Here is a 13625-nt window from a genome sequence, read left to right on the forward strand (position 1 = left end):
CTTTTTACATCAGGAATTCAATTGTTACTAGTTATAATTCCATTTTTATGTATAACTAGTTACAATTGAATTCCTGATATAAAAAAAGACGTTTAACTAGTTCAAATTTACAATGAAATTAATAAAAGCTAAATCGGCGTGCCATAGGTTTGGCATTTTTTCTTAGCATGCAGTTTTTGAAAACAGGCAGGTCCTCCAATTAGTAGCATTTTGGGAGCCCTAGTGTTCCTTTTAACTGGTTCATTTTTAACATATCATATAACATAAGATTGTCAGGGCAAGGGCGCCTGGGATGTGAGCAACACAATTCAGAAAGATAGAACATTTGGAGGGCATGTGCCCAGACTTAAATTCTGTGTTTATAATGGTTAATGTTTCAAATGTCACAAAACTGTACTCAGCTGGGCATTTTAAAATTACATTCTGTTGCACAGCTTAATATTTTCAGCCCTTTAATCCCTTTTTGAAACCTTCCAGCAATTATTATATTTTACTCTATTATTATTTTTGATATAGGCTATACTTAAAACAAATTACCCACATAATAATTGCATAATTACTGCAACATAGAGAAAACCTTATTGCCATGTTGTAGTGCTAATCAGGTATTAAAGGAATCTGTCAGTTGTCAAATTATTTTTAAGACAACAGAAAACCTAAGAGAACAAATTGCTGTTGCTATCATTTCAGCTGCCCTTAAACAGAACTTCAACTGTCTCTACTTTCACAGGAAATGTTTACTATCCTAACTTGAAGAAGACTGAGACATGTCTCCATACAAACGTTGGCCCTGCTCCCTACGGCTTATACAAGACACTGGATTTCAAGTCTGCAATGAAATCAGAGACTGCAATGTGAGCTTCAGTTCGCCCTGTGGCCACAAGTTCAGCTTCAACATTTTGCAGTGTCATTCGATGCCATCTTTAGCAAGTGTCGACACACAAGTGTTGAGTCTACACAACAGAAACCATAAATCCACCTCCACAAAACATACCTTCTGCCAGCTGCATCTGCTCTGAACCCTGTTATGTGAAAGCCCTATATCATCATTTCTTTATGTCATCATATATTGGGACATTTCCAAAGTAGTTTAAACCGCAGACAAATTCAAATAGCAACTTGTATTTATTTATTATATTCAGAACACAAATACTTAGGACAAATCATCGCAATATAATGTCAGATAAGCATTGTGTCAAACAAAAAACAAAAATCATCATGTCTTCAAAACTCCAAAAGACTTCTTCTGAGAACTTCTTCCATCTCTGTAAAACAAAAAAAGCTGAATATAAAAAGTCAAATTACACAAAATAAAAAAACGAGAAAACGCAACACCGTAACTATGATGTGTAAATGTCAATTCGACCTAATACTTGTATGTTTTCTTTTCCTCCGGAGACTGCAGTAAGTTAAACTCAGGGGAAACGAGGAATACATGCCAAGCCACAGAACCCTAACCTGTCGACTCTCTTTCTTCTTCTGCATTTGAAGAGGGTTCCTGGTGCATCTCTTCCTCCGAATCACCTGTAAAGGAGCAAAATAAAAGTTGATATGTTGTAGGTTGATAAAAATACCATCACATCATTTAAATTGTTGTCTCTTGTGTACAAGTAGAAGAAAGCTAAAATGTGCTTTTGCCATCTTATCTATTGAGTGATTGATGTATGTATTGTTTATCACCTACTTCCACATGCTTCCTTCTGTCTGTCGGCCGGTTCCATTCTCAAAAGCTTCACCACGGATTCATCTTCAATCTCTAAAAATGACAAAATAAAAAAACAGGTTTAAAATGCTGCATGCAAACAAAGATAATACATGTTAATATTTGTAACAGATGTACCATTGGTGTCTGTTGTGATCTCCACGGCATCGAGCACTGTTACAGGGGATGATTCTGCTTTTGTGATTTTCCTGCAGGTCCTGGAGCTCATGCAAGGTTCCATTGAACAGTGTCGGGAGTGATAGTGTTTATGGAAACTCGGGACACTCGTGAAACTCTCCTGGCAAGCTTCGCATTGTATTTCGTAGGTCTTTTCCAGGTTCAAGGCTGCGTGCTTTGTGTGGATGTGAGTCTTCATCTTTGCATAGGTCTCCAAATATTCACCACAAAGAGTGCACACAAAGTGACATGCTCCCTCAGCAGACAGATACCTCATGCATTGTGTAAATGTAGCTTTTTTCTTCTCTTGGCTCTGATTGGAACCCATGCACGGGCACGTACTCCGACTGCTGCTTTCAGCAACAGCAGGCTGATCGGCTTCACTCTCATCCATACGGTAGTAGTCGGTACTGTGAAGACTCTTGTAGTGCTCCAGGAACTCGGCCTCTGTTTCGAACGGCATGCTTTCGCAGAGGCCGCAGAAGTGGAAGCTCTTTATCTGCCCGTCGTGCTCATTGGCACAGTGTCTCCGCACAGTGGAATCCTTAAAGAACTTCTGGGGGCAGTGTCCACAGACGAACCTCTGGAAGCTGTGGCTGCTCAAGTCGCTGCAGTGTTGGCGTGCGGCCGCTTCCGAGTCAAAGGTGTCCTCGCACATCCTGCACATCCACATCGGCTCTGTGTTGGAAGAAGACGTCTCTGCCATGTTCTGTTGGACCGTGGACCCGGACCGTGAACCCGCTTTGCTGCTGGTTGAAGGCTTGGTATGGACCTCCTCGGGCACTTCCTGTTCAGTGAAGTATGTGTGTCCGCTGTGAGCCTCGGCCACGTGAGACATGATGTCTTCATACCGAGGCATTTCCACGTTGCACTTGCGGCAGTTATACAGGAAGTTGGAGAGATGAGCTCCTCCGTGGAAGCGACTCATATGCAGGCGGGTGATGGCGGACTCCCCCATGTGTTTGCCACACACGCCACACTGATGGAAGATTTGGTTTGAAGCCAATATATGCTTTTTGGCTGTAGCCTCCTCCGAGAACTGGATGCTGCACTCGCAGATCCAGGCTGTTACATAGTTTCTAACAGCGCTGCCTCTCTTACGCTTGGCTGGAAGTTCATCACAATCACTCCTCTTCTTGGTTCTTTTTTGAGAAGGTGACTCAAGGCCAGTGGGCTGTCTTCTGCCCTGTGCCTCTCCAGCGCTCTGGGTGTGTTGCGTTTCCCTAAACCTGCAGTACTGAAGGAGGGCTTTGGCCATGGTGTTGTTCACCTCCACGTCATGCTGGGTCGATTCTTTGTGTTTCTCGATTTCAGCTTGGCTGAGGAAGATTTTACAGCAGAGGGAACACTGCCCGGCCACTTGCAGCCGCTTCATCACCTGCAATATGGTTTGATCAGCCAAGGACACGGCGCAGCCATCTCTGCATTGCACACTGCAAAACAGGATATATAAAGAAAAAGGATTTGAAAAATCCGCTTCATAAAGCCTCTAAAGAAAATCTGCACCTGCTATACAAACATAATGTATTATTTAAAAAAGCATATATGCACATACTGAATAAGTCTCCAAACAACTTACTTAAAGTGAGCCTTAGCTGCTTGATGTGAGATCAGTACTTTGTGACATAAAGAGCATCGGACTTTGAACGGGACATCCTTGCACAACGCGACGAGACGATTCTTAGCGTATTGTGGGACGGCAATCGGTTGTGCTCTTCCTTTGGGTTCTTTAACAAGAGGAGAAAAGGAAAAGGTTTGCTCAAATATTACCTCGAGTGCTTTCTAGGAGTCATTCTTTAGAACATTGGTTCTCAACTGGTCGGGCCTCGGGATCCACTTTTATTTGGATCATGGATATATTACTACCCGACATATTAATAATATTTTATGCCATTGTTTGTTTTTCACTTTGTTCTGAAGCTGAACCTTCTGCTCCACACAGAGAGAAGAGCAAAGAGGAGATAGTCTGTGAATTACTTTAAATTGTGGGTAAGGGTAGATAGCCCCCATTGTTCTGTGACCTGTCAATCATCAAACTGGGGTTCACATTTCATTATGTGTTCATTTTTATCTGAAGTTGTACACATGGATGTATAAAGAATAGTTTTACCGCAAAGTTATTCTCCGTGGGGACTTCCGGCAACAAACTTGATTCTGATTGGCCAGAAGACTCGAAAAAAAAAGAAGTTTTCAAAACCGTTTATGGTCTCCGTTACTTCCAGTCCAACGCCGACTGCATGCACAGCGTTAGAAAATCGGGCCTTCAAACTAAAAGTTTTTTCCACAAAAATAAATACAATTATATTTATTTTTTCTTCCCTCACACATCTGCGAAACGGGTCCGCGACCCACTTTTGGGTCGCGACCCACCAGTTGAGAACCACTGCTTTAGAACATGTTTAGAAAGCGTTCATTAAACTTTACCGCTCATGGCGAGTGACTCTGTGAAGTGGTTTCTGGTTGTCATGTGCTGCAGGCACTCATCTCGGAGGTTGAAGAGGTGGAAGCAGGCCGGACAGGCGAAACACACAATGCTCTGAAAGGTCTGATTGATGCTGTGACCGTCAGCGGCAGATGAGGACACCTAGTGATCAAAACATGTTTCCTTACAAAATAATTATAATATTACGAAGATGTAATACAAACTAATTCGGAAATCAGTCATAAAACAATATTTGTGTTATATGAGAGTCAAAAAGGGCACACACCTTGGACATGATGTGTGTCATCCATGCTTCTTCGGTCTCAAAATGTTGAGAGCAGACTATGCAGGCAAAGAGCTCAGATGGCCATCCTTTAATATGAATGGTTGGGTCACAAGGGGAGTGATCAAACCTACAAATAAGATATGTTATTGCAAAAATATGCTATATTTGTAGTCAGGAAAACGTTGAAATGGTATTACACCGATACTGAAATGAACATAAAAAGGTTACCTTTTTAGGTGACCGTCAAGAAGGGACAGAGTGTCATAAACCCGGGTACAGTTGACCACTGGACAAGTCTGTCTATTGGAACTATTTCCAGGAATAGCAACACGTCTGTTTCGCCCTCCAAATCCAGAATGAATCACTCCAGGTTTAGGACCTAAATATATGATGTAATAAATAAGATGCAATGTAATAAACCATTGTAAAAAGGGTGCTCTTTCATCACATTTCAATGATGTGAATTAAGGTAATTATTTCAGTAGGACAACATATTTTCCTGGCAAGAATATCAAACAGCTCATGAGAGAAACATGTGTTCAAGGTTTATAAACTCCAGATTGACAACGTCAGTGATTATGCAACACATTTCTGATCAACGTAAAAACGGCACCTGCTCTCTTTAACCACATGTCCACACAGTTCTTTGCATCCCGATTGAAGCCATTTGAAGAAGTGAAAGCCAGTTCCTGCCGTCCATGAGCCCTTTGTAGGATTTGCTTCTCCTGTAAGACAGAAAAAGATAAGCAATAGCAGAACATATTTGTACACTTGCCAACACTGTATGGCAGACAGACAGATGGCAGTAAAAACACCTACAGACACTGTTTATTGCTAATTCTTTAGGTCACAAGCAGTATGATGTTGCACTGAGAGGATACACCACTGTTGGTTCTGTAGGTTGTATGCATTCTGCCCACAAGGTGGCAGTGTTGATGCTACAACTGACCTCATTTGACCCCATATTATACCAACAACAAATGAATGACTACTAAGCATTTTATATCACATTTCCTCTTAACTAAAATAAAAAGCAAATTATAGTATCTAACAAGCAAGACATGATAGCAGCTTACTTCCTTTTAAAGAAACTTACCTTGAATGCCCGACATTTATCTATTCTTTCCTGCTTCTCTCGAGCCACCTTCTGTGCTAGTCTGTCCAATGTTGATGAAACACGAGCTTTATTGCGGGAGATTTTATCTTCAATCTGCAGGAAAATAAAAAGGCACAACAATTTTATAAACTCTAGACCGACACTGTCTATTAAAAACATTCTATTCATCAACTTACTGTGCTTGCAAATGATGGACATCCCTCATCCTCATCATCCAGGTCAATACATTCCAATACTGGTCTGGAAGGCCCCTCCTGAAGCAAATGCAAGACGCCATGTCATTTAGTCTTGTTAAACATATCCATATAAAAATCAAATAATGAGCAAACCTTTACATTGTGAAAAGAGGGATTTCTTTATTGCCCAGTGATAAGAGAGGTGATCTATGTCTGATCACAGCTACATCCATACGATACATGGAGCTGTTCAGTTAATCAAAAACGATATATTTATGAATGATGTCTTAGTATCAGGCTACATCAAGGTGTTATTGCGCAATGAGTCATGTCAATGACGAGAGATAGAAAGTAAGCACATGTATTTGATATCTTATCCTTTGAACCTATTGATTTTTCTTAAAGGTCCCATGTCATGCTTTTCCGGTTATTACCCATCCCCTTGTGTGTTATGAAGGTTTTTCTGCATGTAAACGGTCTGCAGAGTCAAAAACCCTCAAAGTACACCCTGTAGCGAGTAAAACTCTAACACAGTCTATGCTGCCCCAAAACGCCTCGTTGGAGATTTCTCATTTTCCATTGTTTACTTCCTGGGTACTCTGACGTGGGGATACCCAGAGGCCACACCTTCTGTCCGCATTTCACGAAACAAAGCTTCCCAAACCTTTCAGCGATTCATGCCGGATATGTACAGCGTAGGGGCGGGCCGTTTCTTCCTATAGGCGGCCACTAGGGGGCCCCCAAGCTGAAAGTATTTTTTTTTATTCATCCGAAAAACCAAAAAAAAGTTTAATTCATACACACAAAGATGAACAAAATTAGTAGAAGCGGGAGGGCTGAAGCATAGCTTGTGGAAAGTAGCCCTCCCGTGCATCATCCTAATACAGCGGCATTATTGCGTCAAAAACGTATAGAAATGAAGGAGTACAAAGAAATAAAGAAAACAGGAGAAAAAATGTAATAAAAGTTAGGGCAGGAAAACAATAAATGCAATATATATACGAAAACTAGATATAGGGTCATTTTCTGCACATGTCAATAGCAGTTTCAACTTATCTTATCTTTTTTTGGAAATTAAAATACTATATATAAATATATACATAGGTACACATGTACTTGGCAAATGAATAATAATAATAATATATGCATAATTGCATATAAACATTGTGAACCCTTATTTTCAAGTGACTTTTTTTACATTCATATGTAGGGCCAGGCCCTCCCATTTGACATTCCTGCCCTCCCCCAATAAACAAGTTTTTTATTATTTATAAAATAAAAAATAAATGTTTTTTATTTTTATTTTGTGATTTGTCCACATTTAGACCAATCACAGCGTCACACTCTGCCGCCTATTCTGGATTTGTTTATTGTGCATTCTGTAGACTCCCATTTCTGTTTGAATTACAAAATGGACATCAGAAATTGGCTTAAAAGGTCTAAGGATTTATTAAAACGAAATAGCTATGAAAGAACTGCAGCCGATGCACCTGCCGTTGCAGCAGCACGCCTTAATGTCACAAGCTGGACCTCGGCAAACCCCGGGGCTGAGTTAGCGAGCCCAAGCCTTGACTCATCAAGGCGGCCGCCACCAACACTGTCCTCCGAGGCACAGCTCCTTGTGCCCCTACAATCACCACCTGCGTTACCACACCCTGTACCACACCCGCCAGCCGCCGCCGCCTCCTCCTCCTCCTCCTCCTCCTCCTCCTCCTCCTCCTCCTCCTCCTCCTCCTCCTCCTCCTCCTCCTCCTCCTCCTCCTCCTAAACTGGATCGTTATCCAGGGAGATTGTTCTCAGGAAAGAAGCGTACTTTTGCCGCTGCATAGTACAACAACAGACCATGGCTTGAATATTCGTTAAAAGCAGACGCAGCCTTTTGTTTCCGCTGTAGACAGTTTAAAGTAAATACGTCTTCATCTGATGCGGCTTTTACTGTCAAAGGTTTTTGCGACTGGAAACACGCATTACAGACTGATAAAGGACTGCTAAGGCATGCCGCATCAAAAGAACACATTTCATGTGAGAGTTTGTGGAGAGAGACACGCGACGAAACAAATAAGGAAATTAGTACTTTGGTGCAGATCAGCCGTTATTACGTCAGCTGTCGTTGATATTATAGCTTTTTAAGCTGTCAACCAACTCCCTCTCAGAGGTGACCACGATTCACTCCACAGCATGTCCGAGTCAGGCAGTGGGCTCTTCCTATCGCTGTTTGAGTATACGCTGCACTAAGATGCAGAGTTGGCCAAAATATTTAGCTCGGCTGAGCGAAAGGATGCACCTGCAGTGCATAGGAACATAAACCATGCCCAAGGCGGGCTAAACAGTTCATCGTCTCCGTCTCTACTATTTCTCTCTGAGTGCAACGATGAGGAAGCTGCCATCCTTAACCAGTGTGCCTTGCTCGTGATTTACCATGCCGTGCACACAATGTTTCAAAAGTTCAAAAGTTTCTATGTTGCCCTTCATTTGTGTATGTATTTGCAATAAGTGTGCGTCTTTACGCAATGCTGTTGGCCTTGCTGTTTGATATATGTTGTGCCGCAGGCCCGCAGCAGCACATGACGGTTTTGTGTGCCCTCCCATGAAAATGATATGCCCTCCCTTTAGATTAGTTCTTGCACCGGGTCTGGTATACCTCAACAATGGAATTATGATCAGTAGAAATGGCCATGACATGGGACCTTTAAATAAATAGATAGTGTACACTCGACTTACTGATACAAACTCCACTTCTTCCACCTCATCGTCGTCTGCTTGAGTTGGAGAAGACATTTATCTGAGGGGGAAAAAACAAATGTAACTCTTGAAGCTTTAGTCCTTGAACATGTGTGCAGGAGAGAGGGACATACTAACTAGTTAACTTAAGCAAGTCAGCAGTGGTGTAAAGTAACTAGGTAGCTACGCAAGTACTGTACTTAAGTACAATTTTAAGGGACTTGTACTTTACTTGCCTATTTAAATGTGTTGCTACTTTGTACTTATACCCTACTACAAATCAGAGGTAAATTGTGTACTTTTGCTCCACTACCTTTATTTAATATCTTTCGTTACTTTGCAGATGTGAATGAATGATGTGAAATATAGTCAATGCTTAAATAGGAATTTGATTACACCGTGAAGCATACAACATAATTAAAACACATTTTCCAGCTTTGATAACACAATATATATTTCATATGAAATGGGTCATCTGGATAATTTTACTTTATGTATATTTTAATGCTAATACTTTTGTACTTTTACTCTGGTACTTTTACTTAGATACACGATCTTAATACTTCTTCCACCTCTGCCAGTCAGGTGTCAGTACTGAACAACTCCAATGTAATCTATAGCTAGTTAGTTTAGCGTTACAAGTTGCATGACATTAACCACACTGACTAAACGGCATCATCCGGTCGCCTGGCTAACCGAGTACAGTTGTAATATCCGGCCCACATTGTTAGTGTGTTAGTAAGGTACGTTTGCTGCGATTGATGAATATTAAAATGTTGTAAAACACATCGGAGGGCAGTAATTAGATTCAGCAACTGTTCAGGAGACCTTTCATCTATTTTCAGCTTGCCCACGGCAACAAAACACGACGTACTCCGGTGTCATTCAGATCAGCGGAAAAATGATGCATCCAATGTTTTGTCCAACATGGAAATTATCTCCCTCGACAACCTACCAGAGTGCTAATTTTTAGGGTTGCCGGTGGAAGCTACATTTCACAGTCTAATGAGCACTTAAAACAGTGTTTTTGGACTACACCTCTTCGCCACTATTAGCAGCACTGAGCGCCGAACAACAGCACTCTCAGCGCAGCAAGGAAGAGGTTCCCGCCACAGGCATAGCTAGCTGCGCTCAGAGCCGTATGCTGCGCTCCTTCGATGAAAGACTTGATTCTGCAACTTTACACACTTGACGGCGATGTAAAGTCTCCTCATTCAACACTAACGAGTTCACTGCTTTCCAATGTTTCTGTTTCATCAACCATCTATGTGCAGCAACTTTAAAGGCAGCGACATGAATGCCACACGTCCTGGATCAGGGTAAGCTAACGTTAGCTCTCTGACATGTATAGTTGCTACGTCTGAACTCGACTAAACGCTTAAAAGGTAAACATGCTAAAGTTCGATTAAAGTTTGCTTTGATAAAACATGGTTGAAATAAACAGGTTTATGAATCTGAGCATGACATTACCCGCTCCTTATTCTGTTGGCTCCTCAGTTCGCAGAGTGTGTAGATGCTACAACAACTACAATCACAGTTAACGCAACTAGTCTGGTCTGAAAGTCACGTGGAGCTGAAGCGCTCCTTTTCTACACGGAATGTGCCGTAGGGACGGGGTTAATGGTGGTTGAAAAGTAACAAACGAAAGATCAAACTCCGCCAGTCTGTTACCTGGTCCGGGATGAACTGTGAAACTATCCCTAACTGCTACTCTATTCATATTTATTGTGTTTTTAACGGTTTTTAACCATGTTAGATTAGATTGTTTTAGACACCTGGGCTGTAAATATGTACTGTACACTGTAGGCCTATGTGACTTCACTTCTATGAAACTAAATACGTTGTTAAAATCACTCTGTGCACAAACTATTTATGATTAAAGTGGATAATGTGATTAATTTATACATAAATGTATATTATATTATATCAAATTTAATATTCAAGCAATTCAAGCCTTTTGCATCAGTTGTCAAAGTCTGACGGGCTAATCTATGAACGTAGGGAAAACCAATTTACAGAAAGGAACAGGAAAATGTGAGTACAAATGATAATGGAATGTGTGCAAGAATATATATTAATAACATGCTTTTCTATTTTACACAAACATAAGACATGTATAAATAAATGAAATGTGTTTTGTTGACATACCCAACTCACCACACCTCGCAATTAACTTTACAGACATATATATTAGTCAACTATTCGACTTGCAGAAGAAGAATCATCTCACTAAACTGAATAAGGATTCGTCTTGGACTTTCAAACAACACATTCAAAGACATTACCTTAGACTTGGAGAACTGGGATTGTCGTTTTTCACTATTTTCTGATATATTGTAATTTGTAAACCATTAGTTTAATTGATAATGAATCTAATCATTAGTTGCAGACCTACTTATAGGAAAAAACATTCATACAATGAATAAAAAACGAGTCATAAAATAAATGAATAACCATATACAAACTTTCAAATTAGTTATATGTGGTTAAATATAGGCCATAACAATTGTCTCTATATTTTCATCATTATAAATTGACACATGTAATGTACCGTATGCTATTGGTTTATTGCATGTATGGATCAACACATTCTCACTCCCAGGTCGGCCTATGTTGACGTTATGTCAAGTCCCCTGTGTCGGCTTTTTCCAACGCAAGGGGGGGGCCTTAGCGTCCTTTTTCAACGCAAGGGGGGGGGGGGCCGCGTCCATTTTCAGCTTTCCGGGATGTCCATATGCTTCTATGGACGCTCATGGAAGCACGGCATTCGTTTGTGTCGGCTGCCCTTAATAGGCAATGTGAGCGTCCATTCTCATTGGATAACAACGAAAACAATGAAAACGTTATGGACGCAATTTCCTGAAGTAATCTTCGTAATAACTAGCAAACTAAAGATCATATACATCCACTGCACACATAATCTGAAATAACAACTCATATTTCTCGCATCAAATGACATCAAAACGCATTTTAATGGCCAAACTAACTTTAAAATAGGCATTTTCCACCGAGAATAAAACGAAGTTCGGCCATGTTTTTTTTCTTCTGCAGGGAGACATTTGAAGATCACGTGACGTCAAACAGAGCACATGGTGTAGTCCAAACGATAGCTGGGGATTCTGGGTAGTGTAGTGTCTTCTGCCATCCTTTACTCCGAAAAAATATTTGTTTCTCCGAATCGAAGGGGAAAAATACAAAAGCATTGCACACAATTTAAACCAATCAATGTTGTGTAATTAACAAGGATAATCTGGTGTTTTTTAGTCGATGAGTAGTGCAGATATCACTGTAAAATCAATCGACAGTAAGGGGAATACTTACTTCCGGGTGTACAATTCTCCGTTATCCAATGAGAATGGACGCTCACATTGCCTTTAAGGGCAGCCGACACAAACGAATGCCGTGCTTCCATGAGCGTCCATAGAAGCATATGGACATCCCGGAAAGCTGAAAATGGACGCTGAGCCCCCCCCCCCCCCCTTGCGTTGGAAAAAGCCGACACAGGGGACTTGACATAACGTATAGGCCGACCTGGGAGTGAGAATGTGTTGTATGGATGTATCACATGTTAACATAATAATCATGTCAGCGTCTGGTTCAATTGGCTCTTTTTAAATTTCCAAATAAAACACACGTTTCGCTCCTCACTTTGCTTGTCTGAGTTGTTCATCATTTCATCCCTCAATATCAGCTCATCCAGATATTACATAACCCATGTTGGATTATGATTAACGTTGGTCCCCCCCCCCCCACCCTCATCCTGAAAGTGTCTGTTCATGCACCTGACTCGTTTCAGAGATTGTCCACTAAGCCTGTAATTTAAATATACTTCAAATAAACGTTATATTATTAGACATTATATGACCTATAATAATAATAATATGTTGTTGTAACATTTGAGGTACACCATATGACAACAGATGTACAAAGGTTCCCTATCCACCAGGACTATTGAGGTTTACAAACATTAATAGGTCTGTATTAGTCTTAGTTATAGTGTTAATAGTATGACAGCATGATACTGCAGCAGATTACTGCGATGCTCAGCTGAATCTGCTGACTCTCCCTGCCCCTGTAAAAAATAAATAAATAAAACGCGCGTCTCTGCTGAGTCATGCATCGTATACCTCACAATAATGATATCAATAGTGTGGGCTGTATACTTTGAAGCTGCATGCTATACGCTGTTGGCTCTACGATGCTTCACGTATGTCCGTCACTGTCTTTATTCTCATCTTGAGCTCTCAGCGACACATCGGCAGCAGAGCTGCTACTGTCTGAGGCAAAGGGCTCTGTCCTACATCTCGCCTTACGATGATTGCTGCGGCGTTTTTGGTCCTGTTGAGGCCGTATAGCATTCAATGTGTGCTGCTGCTGCTGTTGCTATTGCTCGGGACTATAGCGACAATTCTGTTTTTCTGCTGCTGGCATCGCAAGCTTCGGAATGGACAACATCCAATAAAATCAGTGCTGTCCGGACGCTCCAGGAGCCGCGGTGAGTGGCGCAGGCCATGCGCATCTCCTCATCCTGACAGCTCATGTCTATAACCTGCATGTTCTGGATGTGTTAGTCTATTTTATGTCTTATAGCCAGTAAAGCCAACCCTTAGCTGCAATATGGGTTGTTGCATAAAACAAACGCATATAGATGCGAATAAGTGGGAAGATACTGAGTTTTTTTTAAATAGTTTTAGCCTAACCTCTAGAATTATTGTTGAAAACATGAATGTATTTAGACTATATCTGTTGTTTCATACTGTTAATGCTTGTTAAATGTTTTATAATATCTCATAACATCTGTTATCTGTCCTGTAGTGGGCCTCCGAACACATCATTTTCGATCAGAGGTATGAACTTTTTTTAATTATGGGTTTGAGTCAGTGCTCTGTAATAGTTAATCATTATTGGAGACATCAGGAGGTAAATGTGTGAAAGTTCTATTTAGTATACCATATCAGCTTCTTAAGAATAATATATTTCTGCAAAAGCCTGTTTTATGTACTTTTTCAGAACGGCATGACTAT

The 13625-nt window shown here is 40.9% G+C and overlaps 2 protein-coding genes across 5 annotated transcripts in view; one reads left to right on the forward strand and one right to left on the reverse strand.

Annotated features, from left to right (window-relative positions):
- Positions 1-1106: 1106 nt before the first annotated feature.
- On the reverse strand, positions 1107-10175 carry znf451 (zinc finger protein 451). Of its 3 annotated transcripts, none has more exons than XM_034101403.2 (13): positions 10072-10175; positions 8602-8662; positions 5881-5958; positions 5684-5797; positions 5201-5312; positions 4816-4966; positions 4588-4714; positions 4304-4463; positions 3459-3606; positions 1841-3312; positions 1685-1756; positions 1459-1524; positions 1107-1265 (listed from the first exon to the last, which is right to left on the reverse strand). In XM_034101403.2, the coding sequence occupies exons 2-13, from the start codon at positions 8656-8658 to the stop codon at positions 1225-1227; spliced, it is 2598 nt and encodes an 865-aa protein (XP_033957294.1). In that variant the 5' UTR covers positions 8659-8662; positions 10072-10175; the 3' UTR covers positions 1107-1224. The 3 variants fall into 3 exon arrangements, with proteins under 3 accessions (XP_033957294.1, XP_033957297.1, XP_033957296.1); XM_034101406.1 differs by lacking the exon at positions 10072-10175 and adding an exon at positions 9557-9661; XM_034101405.1 differs by lacking the exon at positions 10072-10175 and adding an exon at positions 9430-9661.
- Positions 10176-12725: 2550 nt separating this feature from the next.
- Positions 12726-13625, forward strand: part of dst (dystonin) — a 104553-nt gene continuing 103653 nt past the window's right edge. The window contains exons 1-2 of one of the 2 annotated variants that reach the window (XM_034100355.2): positions 12726-13096; positions 13417-13448. In XM_034100355.2, the coding sequence (XP_033956246.1) occupies positions 12916-13096; positions 13417-13448 (213 nt within the window). In that variant the 5' untranslated portion in view covers positions 12726-12915. The remainder of the gene's footprint in view (positions 13097-13416; positions 13449-13625) is intronic. The other variant, XM_034100356.2, reaches the window with a different exon arrangement.

This window comes from Pseudochaenichthys georgianus, chromosome 15, assembly GCF_902827115.2.
Source record: "Pseudochaenichthys georgianus chromosome 15, fPseGeo1.2, whole genome shotgun sequence".
NCBI lineage: Eukaryota > Metazoa > Chordata > Actinopteri > Perciformes > Channichthyidae > Pseudochaenichthys > Pseudochaenichthys georgianus.